Source organism: Spodoptera frugiperda, chromosome 30 (genome assembly GCF_023101765.2).
Source record: "Spodoptera frugiperda isolate SF20-4 chromosome 30, AGI-APGP_CSIRO_Sfru_2.0, whole genome shotgun sequence".
NCBI lineage: Eukaryota > Metazoa > Arthropoda > Insecta > Lepidoptera > Noctuidae > Spodoptera > Spodoptera frugiperda.
Genome location: NC_064241.1, coordinates 4,692,803 through 4,704,983, shown reverse-complemented (window position 1 = coordinate 4,704,983; position 12,181 = coordinate 4,692,803). Strand labels below are relative to the sequence as shown.

The 12,181-nt window shown below is 34.9% G+C and overlaps 2 protein-coding genes across 2 annotated transcripts in view; one reads left to right on the top strand and one right to left on the bottom strand.

The window, feature by feature from the left end:
• LOC118269840 (suppressor of lurcher protein 1) overlaps nucleotides 1-12,181 on the top strand; it is a 436,792-nt gene that overhangs the window by 272,180 nt on the left and 152,431 nt on the right. The gene's annotated exons all lie outside the window — the stretch shown is intronic.
• Nucleotides 3,364-6,552, bottom strand: LOC118269844 (uncharacterized). The gene is made up of 3 exons (XM_035585178.2): nucleotides 6,412-6,552; nucleotides 4,918-5,163; nucleotides 3,364-3,668 (listed from the first exon to the last, which is right to left on the bottom strand). The coding sequence occupies exons 1-3, from the start codon at nucleotides 6,454-6,456 to the stop codon at nucleotides 3,642-3,644; spliced, it is 318 nt and encodes a 105-aa protein (XP_035441071.2). The 5' UTR covers nucleotides 6,457-6,552; the 3' UTR covers nucleotides 3,364-3,641.

The following is a 12,181-nucleotide window of genomic DNA, read 5'->3' as shown; positions in this document are numbered from 1 at the left end:
ATAAGTACAATATTTTTTGCCTTAAACTAGAATTTTGAATTCTAAGTTTTGGGTTACAAACATACAAATTCATACATACTTCACACCCAGTACCTTTATTACGAGTTTGCTTTACGTTGAGCAAACTTATACTCATGCGTTGTTCCGTGCAAGAATCAAATACAGCCCAGTCACTTCGTCAACCATGCGGTTGCGCACAAAATGTGCCTAAGTTGACCAACAGCTTTAAAAAAATCTATTATCCAATTTAATACTCTTTTATTACGCATCTTTATTAAAAAAGTAGGACCACAATGGGTTAACGTGAGACATTCCTTAAGATAGATAAACAATACGCTTTCCTATCATGGTATGTGTCTATTTTTGACCCATTCAATGAGTCAGAATTAAACAGGAAGCTGGAAATACATCAGAGTTTCATATAGTTATTTTAGTTTTTAATAATAAATACTACGGTACCTAAATACTTATCTATCGTCAGAATTTCGTCAGAAAACAAAAGATAGGTACTACAACATTTCGACGTATTGGCTCTATCAGTGGTAATTACGCTTTTCGTAAACATCCGAGAATTTTTGTAATAATAGAGGGGTTATCATAACTCTTGATTCATATTCACTATTATTTACAATAATACTCAGTTCCTAGTAAGTCATAAATAAATGTTTTTATTAAATATCTAGGTTTACACAGGAATATACATCAAATTGACCTAATATTGGTATATTTTGGCCCCATATTGACTTGAAATTATCTCGTTGTAGGCAATTCTCGACTTGCTAGGTACAATGGTGGTCACATGCGCCTGACCACCACTAAGTTAATGTTTTCTTGCACCTGGTGAGATCCGCTTTCTAACGCCGTTGAATTGACGCATGAAGTGTAAGGGTGATGGGCGGTGCCAGCGGCGGCAGATAGCTGAACAACATCAAACGCATTAACAAAGAGATTAAACGTGATCAATTTGATTACAAGGAGGCTATATAGGAGTATATTCCCATGTTTCAAATATGATAAAGATAGTACTTTAGATATACTTAGTACTATTTCCGGTATATCTTATATTTTTAGTTTTAAACGAATGAGTGTTATGGTATTTAAGAAGTTTGAGTACCTATACAGAAATCAAACAAAAATAATTAATTTTTACGACAGTAATTAGTGTCTGGGCTTAATGACTATGTTTGTGTAATTAGGCATAACTACTATTTGCAGAATTCACGAGGCAAGTTGTTCTATAATATTTTATAACCAAATAGGTATGTAGGTATGGTATAAAATTAAAGTAACATTCATTCATACAATCAATGTTTAATTTTATTTAAGAGTCAATGACCTGATTATCTGTGTTAGTTATGTACAAAAAAAAATGTTTGAAACATATTGAAAGTAATAGATAATAATTTTAAGTGTAGTATTAGTAGCAGAAGTTTTAAAACCATGTTAAGTTACAAGCGAGCAGAATCCCACATTTCAGTATTCGAAAAGCTATAAAATTATGCTTGCTATTTGAATCTGAGACCTATTATTGCTTAGCAGTCGCTTTTGTGGCGATTCGACCATCAAGGCTGTTAATAAAATGTTCTGAACAGTTATCTTCCTTTTTCTTTTTTATTAAAAACGTTGCCCTACACTAGAATTTTCTCCTGTGTCGTGGGTGCATTTACAAACAAACACATGACACCCAAATCCGAAACAACAATTTGCAGATCATACACAGAGTTGCCATGCGATTGCTGATTGCCCAGCTACCACACCAATCGAACTATATTTACTTATAATCTAAAAGAAAATTAGTTCATAGCTTAGCTCATTACATGGCTGAATCCTCATTACCAATGTACTTATTAGTTCATTCAAATACATTTCTAAACAAACATTAAATGATTGTACATAATAATATTTGTTTATCCTAATTTAATGGAGTAATTCATTATAACTCCAGTCAAACATGTATCGTTTCTAATATTACCAGGCAAGCTTTAAGTGAATGGAGCACTATTGAATGATTTTAATATTACAAAATAATGACACTCCAATTTTATTTATTAGTCTAGATGAATATAGCTACATATTATATAAATTATGTTACTGTAGGGCACTACACTACTCCAGAGCTGCGGACAACGTAATAGGTTACTGGGGCTCCGGCTCAAAGCAGGAGAAGGAACGGGGTGGTTTTTAGTCAGTAAGAGTCTGACACTCCCTCCCGCCTCACCCAAGAAGACATTGGATGATTTTCTTCCCTCAATAAAAAAGGCACTACACTACCAGATTACTCGGGATTAGTCTAACAGTGCATGAAACAAAATGATATTAGGTTTGATGTAATTTTACATCATATATAGTATTGTATACTTACCTACTATTCGTTTTAGATTAGCTGTGGAAAAAACATTGTTTTATAAACTCTTTGTCAGTATCAAAAATTACATTGACTATTGATACTCAGTGTAGCATTAGGCTTACGTTAGATACAGGCCAAATAATCTCTTTGTCTAAAAATAATCCCCTCAAATAAATGAACAATTTATAGGTACAGAAAATCGGATAAAACCGCATTAGGTATTATGTTATCGACTGTGCCGTCAATTGTGCTAATAGTCGGTGTTCAGTCCCAATTGTTTGAAGAGATCAAAACGGTGAGTCGGTATCGATACCTAGAACGTAATTATTGAAGTTCGGAATCGAAATGTCTAACACTAACGAACTAGGGCTTTATACGCACTAATGGAGTATTGGATTTCGAATTAGTATCGATTTTATTTGGTTTCTAGTAATTTTAGTCTGAGCATCGATTAAACAGGTAAAGGTATAGGCGGTATTTCCAATTCGATATGACGTTCAAACCTTCAACAAATGAGCGTATTTATTTTTAAAAGGCCGACAACGCACCTGTGGCTCCTCTGGTGTTGCGGGTATCCATGGGCGGAGCTGATCGCTTACCATCAGGTGACCCTTTTGCTAGTTTGCCCCCTATTCCATAAAAAAGGACTTATTTATGTGTTATGGACACATATTGAATTTTTACACAGTAATCTTTTAATAAATTATAATATGTTACGTTATGTCAGAGCGAATAGGCTGTTACTAAATAGTAATGTTCCATCTTCGACCGCAATAATAATTGAGAATAACCTAAGGCTGCTCCAGGAATTGAACCGGAAACGCCTTGTTAGGTAGTAACACTACCAAACATTCAGTCAAAGATATAACCAGTATTTAGATTCTATAACTTAAATAAAGAGCCACTCTCGTTGGGATGATGTCCCGAGGCTATACTTAGACCAACAAGGTGATCGATCGACACTAGGTATTTTCTAATACATACATAGGTAGGTACTATGTAATGAGAGAAGCAAGCAACGATAAATCTTTAATAGGTTATCATGTATTCTAATGTAGATACATAGAAACTTTAATTACAATAACAACTGATATGACTATCTATTCTAGGTACCTTGGACAAATGTGATGTGACTATAAGTGTTAGGCCTTTCCAGATACATACATAAAATGTTTAAACCACAAAATAAGCATTTCAAATAACTATTTACTCATTAAAATCTTAAAATTAACAATAACAATGTTTCGTATGTTACTAATAATAAAAAAGAAATACTTCGGAATGTCGTTATAGCTTAGATCGACGAATTTTCTCGTCCAAACTGAAACAAAGGAAAAATATTATTAGATTTTAATTTTGATTTTGAAAATAAAAGATCTTTAAAGAAGTCATGTAATATGAAGAATAGCTTAGTTTGAGTTGACGTTTAAAAGATCTTGTCACCAAAATGTTTTTTAAAATATTTTACTTACAACTGGCTTTATTATTGAGCTTCAGTTAGGTGAATGTATCTTTAAAGCATTACATGTTTCATTTGGTGAAGAAGCAATTAATCGGTGTTAGTTAAGTTATAATTATGTAATCACCTATTTTTCTGGAGGTTTTCATATGATATCCATAATCCTACATTAACACATTGAACGCCGTGATAGTCACCAGTGACCAACGTTAGTGGAGGATTTGCCTTCAACAGTCTATTGGCAGTTAAAGACTTATTAATTCCAATAATAAACAATCATTTACGCCCTGTCATTTTGTGATTCATATTGGTTAAGTTCACATAACAACCAACAGTACTAGCAAACAATGAGACGTTTAAAAAGTATCTCTATTTAGCCACATTACGCACAAACGCAAGTCCACTTAACATAACAATCCAAAGCAAATATAAACTCAAATCTTCAAATAAGTAGTAACTAATATAATAATAATTCTAAAACGACAAACACAAATCGTTTCGAGTACATTTGTAGAATCAACAGACCTTCGGTTTATAAGTAACTGGTCAAACATGGCAGTTTGTGTTACTTCATGCATTGTCTACTTTAGAATTGTGAACGTTTACTTAAAGGTTTAAGTGTATAACCGAAGTCGGGAAGTATTGCGTTTTTATTATAATAGACTGCTACAAAGTTTTAATATTTCGATTTTAAAATAAGTAAACGTATTAGGTTATGGGAAAAAATAAACCAAAATCTAGCTGCTGTTTAGTATCTGCTGTCTTGTATATGCCGTCTATTATCATCTGCCTTCATAGTATTTGAATTTAATTCTCATAAATTAACAATGCTTCAAATACTAGCTTTCTTCACCTGCAACCTGGTCCACGTGAGTTTAACCTAGTATTTTCGGTGCTGTTACTGCTACATTGACATAATTGTAAAACCCTGCTACACTTATTTTTGGATATTAAACACATATGTGAGACAAGGTGGTGAAAGCTAGGTATTATATCTAACAACCAATGAAATTAAAAATATTTTAGTATTGTCACATTTTAGTAGCAGTTAAATTAAACCAAAGTTGTAATAAACTTTAGCTACCTAATTATAATTATTTTGGACACTCACCCAACGGTCTAAGGCATCCATCCTTTCCTTACGTGCCTTCTTTTCTTCCTGCTCCTCAGGATCCATATCTGGATCAAACGTCGGTACGTATCGGTCAAGTATTTTGGACATATCTACCAGATACCCGGGAAGACCATCATATACACGACCAGACCCATCTGTACTTGGGTCAGCAGCTTGCACTTTGGGAAGGGTTGCAATAGGAGACGAGACTATAGCTTCTGGCTGGTTCGGTCTTGCATTTGCCTGGAATAAATGGTGTTATATAAAAATCATATTGACTTTTTCTTTTGAAGACGAAATTTGAAATAACTGCCACACTCAGACAATTAATGATTACTTAAACTATTCCTTAGTAACGATTTTCTACTGAAAACAATTGCTAATGACTGGGTTAAGTAATCATTAAATGACTCTGGGTACGGCGGTAAGATTTTTAAATTACTCTTTTTAGCTCATTTTTGTTACGAAACGTTCTAACAAAGAAACATATTTGTTTGGTACGATTATATTTTATATACCTTTTGAAATAACAGGTAATTTTACATGTATGATTGATATCTATGTATAAGATAACATGTAATATAATAAATCAAATTGATATTAAAACAGAAAAAAAAACTTAAACTGTTCGATTCAAACACGCATATTAAGTAATTTAAAAATCTTCTTCCTTATATCTTAATACTATTGAAACATACCTCTTAGCACCAAGAAGTAAACATGTATAGGTAGGCTTACATCATACACATAGATATATGACAACAGTTTTGTAACAATAATGCTAATGATACGCCAAATTATACATTCATTCGGATGCCGTTATTCTACTTAATGGACGACGATTATCATATAAATGGAACATTGTATTAATCTATGCTATTCCTAAATTTAAGAGAAATTGTATTCAGTGATGCGGAAATTATTACACTTTATCTATTTATTTATTTATTTTACGTAAATTGGACAGTTTATTTAATATTCAATTGTAATTTATATTAAAAATATCTAACTAAAAAATACCTAAAAAGTCAAGTGTCAAGTGTCAACCATCCTCTTTACAATATCCTTGTAAGGAGAATGATGTGCACTTGGATCCCACGGCCCTAAAGTCTGAAGGTTTTTTTTTTAACAAATGGATTTCTCGATAACTTAAATAGAAAAGAATATCCTCCTATACATTTTTTATTCCTTTCATTCATCCGCAGTTGACAGTCCACTGCTGAATAAGAAGACTCCCAAACATAAGAGAGAGGGTTACTATAATCTCCACGCTTGGCTGCCGTGCAAGTTTGTCAGGTTTCTGTTAAGTCGGTGTAATCCAATAGGCAATTTCGAAAACACCCACAGCAAGAGTAGGGTTGCTGACTAGCGATTATTGAACACTTATTAATTAAAAGATGAAATATCCAATCAAAGTATCCGAACAGAAGAATATGAAGGAGTAATATCCAAAATAAGAACCGTATATGACACTACACTCAAAATACTCACGAAATAAATAGCAGACGAAACTAACAATATTGAAAGAAACGACATCTTTAAAAAAGAATTACTTAAACAGTAAACAAATTAATATCTAGGTCCCTTTTATAAATATACGAAGTACTTTATTACCTTTGAATAAGCTAGGAATGTCACGTCCAAACGATAAGACTAATCTTTAAGTTATGGTCATCCATTGTTCAAAGGAAACCGGTACTAAAGTTATCAATAAATACTGCAGAAATGTGCTAAATTTCTTTGTTTTATTTGTACTTTGTTGGGAATATTTGTATGTACATGATGATTATAAAAGAATATTTCTGTTTTTAAAATTATCTCGATATCAAAAAAGATACTACAAAAGCGAAAAATTAATTAAACATACAATGTTAATATTATTATTCCCTTTTGTCACATCTCTATCACATATCTCAACGATTTAACCGATTCAAACACATCAAACAAAAAGCAAATATATTTGCCTTTATTATTTTCCAATTCCCTTCACTTGTTCAATCTTATACAAGCTCAGATTTAACAAATCTCATAACTCACAAAATAAAATCATGATATTCACGTAAAACTGTTCACAGTGAACAAAAACAATAACTCATCATGCAAAACACATATTGTTTTTATACGAAAAATATTTGTCACTTCATATTACGAAAGTTGGTTTTGAATTTTATCAAAACTGCGGTATTTTAGTCCATCGCTTTGGGATATAAACGGTGAACTCAACTTTGCGGAAATATGCTAAGCTCGGCTAACGAATAAAATATGTACGAGTGTCTATAGAATGTGCTGATTTGTTTTTTTAAATGCGAAGCGTTTTGATTATGAAATGTGTAGAATACAGGTTCAAATTTGCGGTCTGTATTTTAGCATTTTCTTAATAACAAGGTAGTAATAGAGTTAGTACCTAATATTTCCAGAGCTGCGGACTAACTAGCGGGTTTACCGGGGCTCCAGCTCGAAAAGCAGGAGTAGGAACGGGGTGGGTATTAGTCAGTAAGAGTCTGACGCTCTTTCTCGTCACGTCCAAGGCGGGAAAAGTTATTGGATGATATTCCCCTTAAAAAGAGTACCTAATATTACAGATTATATTATCAGTTATTAAATGAAAAACAAGTGTGCTTAGATATGTAGTTACTTTCTGACGAGGCACTCAATGTCAGGTGAATGAACTTACACAATAGAAAACACATACGAGAAAACCAATTCCGATATTTTACATAGCCACATTTTCAATACGCAAATAAACCACACAAGGTCCAAGAAAATGCTCTTTCAGTCCCTTTAAAAGATTTATGATGGTAAACCAAAGGTTTATGGGCGACCCATTTTGAGTAGTACCGTCTGGACACTTTCCACCAACACCCACTTCATTAATCGGATTTCCTTGAAACATGCCACATGGCGATACCGCACAGACATCCTTTTCTCACCCATTAGTGCCACTACACCCCGAACCCGCAAAGGTCGTTAGTGCCATTATTCCTCTCTATCTCACTCAGAAATTTTCTATTTTCTGTCCTTGTCTCGCTGAACAAGGTGCTTTCTATTAGTACTTGTAAATTAAGTAAATTCAAAGTTACGCACATTTTCTTGGTTTGTTACTCTAGATTTGATACGCAACTTCGTCTGTATTGAGTTTTAAAGCTTAACTAATTTTTAAACTCAACTAATTAATGGCAGTTTTGTAATTTTGAGTAAAGTCATTCTTTATTTCGTCGCTCAAGTAAATAATATGAAATTAATAGCAAGTGCTTGTCCATTTACTTAGTATTTAATTAATTTTACATTAATTAAATACAAAATTAATTTGGATAAACTTCGAGATTTTTTACAAAAAGGACATTAAATTACTACCTACTAATTTTCTATTTTCCAGGGATTTATAATAAGACGGAATGATTCGACTGCCTTGTTGGCCGAGCGGTCGCGAGTGCGAGTGCCAAAGGCAAAAGGTCTCGCATTGGATTCCCGGGTTAGGCGAAGTATTACTGGGCTTTTTTTTCGGTTTTTAGAAAATTTCTCAGTAGGTAGTAGCACGGACTCTGGAAATGTGCCCGGTATATGGCAATATGCTCACCACCTATTACATGGGACTTATATCACAAATGGTGAGAAGTAGGTATACATCGTACAGTGGCATTATATATATAGCCCTTCGGAGATAAAAAGCGTGACGTTATTTATTTATGATTTATTAGGTATTACTAAATAAAATTATTTGATTAAACTTTGAAATTCTTAGTTAAATAACACATACATAATAGTTTTTCGTTATGTTTGTCTGTACGTGACTAGATAATATTTTCAAAACAATGGAACGTGATAAACGGGCGTGTGGTTAAGATAAAAACTTAATTATTCTTTACTCATCCTTAGAGTTGTTTGTATGTAGTTAGTACTAGTAATTTTGTGAACCTTTGTTTAGTTTATATTCTAATGCATTGTAGACAGTAATAATATATACTGATAACAAAAACTTTTAGTAAAATAGTAAGAGAGCTAGCAACAAAAAGATATTGTACATCATTTTTTAAACGTCGTTCGTTGTGTTCGTATTTTATTTGTATTTACTGAAAAGCTTTTAAAATAACCTGATATTACCATTGGATTCATATAGTCATCATTTTAGCAGTAAAAGATTGAAAAAGAAAATCTTATCCTATATTTTTATATGTAACTAACTGATGCTAGCGACTTCGCTCGCCGGCCCGTGAGATAGAAATGGGAACTCACGCCCTGTCTGTATACCAAATTTCATCAAAATCCGTTTAGTAGTTTCAGGGTTTCAAACAAAAAAAAAATCTTTCACATTTATAATATAACGACGATCTCGTAATATGAAGTTTTTATACCATTCTTTTAGTACTTGTGACGATGTATTACTTTTCACACCGAAAAAATAAAAACAATTAAGGAGAACCACTTTTCACGAACACTAATATAAACAAAGCACTTTCTGTATGCAACGGCACACTATATTAAAATATAACATAGTCTCCAGTTCTCCGCAAAGATCCAATATTAAAACTGCAAATTAAAAAACTAATATAAACAATATTGCCGAGTTAATTGGAACAAACAAAAAAAAATACAATACAATCTAGTCTGGATTGGATCCGTTCACAAACAGTTCTCGGTTATTTTTTTTTATTTAATGTTTTGGAAAGCCAACAGATATATAATTTGACTACGAAGAAAGTGACATGTAACAAAAAGTCAATCTTTAATAACCCATTTTCTTTTTTGATATTTTCAATTCAGCCTACATACTTATCATAACGTGGGTTCCATATCTGAGACGCATACTCAAGATTACTGCTTAAAAGGTGCAGTATAAAATTTAGAATAGTGTTTGCTTGTTTAAAACACTTAGGTATTCTCATGACAAAGCCCAGCGCTTTCGAAACCTTACTTATTATTATTAGGTCAATATGTATATCAAACTGAAGTTTTGCATTATGTTAAATACTAAGGTCACGCACTCCATCACACCTTTGCAGAACCTGACCCTTTATCTCGTACGGATGAAGCAATGGGATCCGTTTTCTACAGAAAGTAATCATTGAGCATTTTGCCAGATTTAGGTCAAGTTTATTTAACTGGCAGTACTCATCCAAACACTTCAAATCATCTTGGAGAGCCAATACATCCTCCACCGATGTTATTTTGGAGTAAATTTTCGTGTCGCCAGCAGTACTAAGGAGATTAGAATTATAGAAGCAGAAATCAATGTTACTTGTCCTGCAGTTTTAATATCTGATCTTGTTTTTCTGTTTTTTGTGAGCATGTTAATAAAATTAATCACGATAATCGAGAAAGACACGAGATAAAGAATATTTATAAACTACTTACCTAGAGTGACTCAAAAAATCTTCACAACACCAAAAACCGTATATCGTTAACCGTAATATCGTCCATACTCTGTAAGAGTATGGAACGTGTACTCAACAACAGGCTCCTGGCATACCTTGAAGGTAACGACCTCCTCAGCGATCAGCAGTATGGGTTTCGCCGCAACCGATCCACTGGGGACCTTCTTGCGTATGCCACCCACATTTGGAGCGAGGCCATCGAGAAGCACGGGGAGGCAATAGCGGTCTCTCTCGATATATCGAAGGCCTTTGACAGGGTTTGGCACGACAGCCTTATCGGCAAGCTTCCTGCATATGGCTGATCTGTGCAGATGGATTGCAGACTTCCTGAGGGATCGGTCAATTCGAGTAGTCATCGATGGCTGCTCGTCTGACCAATTTGGTATCAACGCCGGAGTCCCTCAGGGGTCAGTACTTTCAGCAACGCTCTTTTTGCTGCACATCAACGACCTGCTTAAGCCCGGTATCTTTGGGTATGCAGATGACAGCACAGTTGTTGAAAGGTATGTGTCCGATGCGCGGACTAGCGGAACACAGATCCAGTCTCTAAGAGAATCCATGGTCGAACGGTTGAACTCGTCCTTGAAGGCGGTCTCCGATTGGGGTGACGCCAACTTGGTCAAGTTCAACGCTACCAAAACCCAGGCGTGTCTATTCTCTGCCAAACGGAGTCAATTTCCGCTGGCTCCTACTTTCCGAAATGTATCGGTTCCAATATCGGATCATCTAGAGCTTCTTGGCGTAACTCTATCGCCAACGCTAAACTTCGGCTCTTATATAGAGTCGAAGGGCATCTGGCTGGTAGGAAGTTGGGTATCCTCTCGAAGGTGAGACGGTACTTCACACCGAAACAACTGCTGAGCCTGTACCAAGCGCAGGTTCGGTCATGTATGGAGTACTGTTCTCACCTTTGGGACGGCTCGGCTAGATGCCAGCTAGATGCGCTCGAACACATTGAAAGGCGTGCCAAGAAGCTCATCAACGATGATGCGCTTGTGGAGGCCCGGCTTCAAAGCCTTGAACACAGGCGCAAGGTCGCAAGCCTTTCCGTTTTTTACCGGATACATTTCGGAGAGTGTGCGGGGGAATTGCACAACTTGATTCCCCCTAGTCCTTTTCATCATCGAACCACAAGACAATCGGCGAGGCGTCACCGCTTCATGGTAGATATCCCACCAACTCGCACGAAGCGCTTCGCTTCAAGCTTCCTTGTGCGAACTGCTAGGGAGTGGAACTCCTTGCCGGAGTCTGTGTTTCCTGATGGGTATAACCTGGGTGTCTTCAAGGCCCGAGTGAATAGGTTGCTTATGGGCAGACGTGCTCCACCGTAGGCCGCATCATCACTTACCATCAGGTGAGATAGCGGTCAAACGTCGACCCATTAAATGTAAAAAAAAAAAAAAAAAAACCAGTGTAATACTATACCCTGATCCCTGTTATAGAAATAAAATCTATAACAAACGATTTCCAATACAAAAGTATCAATAGAAACGATCCCAAACATTAACTACTAAACTTAACGATATTTGACACTTCATAGCCGAAGTAAAGCCAAAATTGTTTGTAAATAGGTCCCTACATAGATTCATACTTACTTGTAATGTCAACCTCGATAGTCCAACCGTTTATTAAATTAAACCCTCTTAATATTTCAGCTGGGCCTGTATTTATTTAGGACCTCAAGTTAGGCTCTTATCTCACTATATATATAATGCGACTCCGAGATTATATGGTAGCATTTTCCGTGGTCCGGACGAGAAAATCTCGTGTTACATAGATTTCTTTGGTGTTGATTAAAGGAGTAGAATACTAATAGCTCATTTTGTGAAGTTGCTTTCTTGCTGGTACTGGAAAAATGTGGTGTTTTTTGTGCAACGTTAGTACTGCAT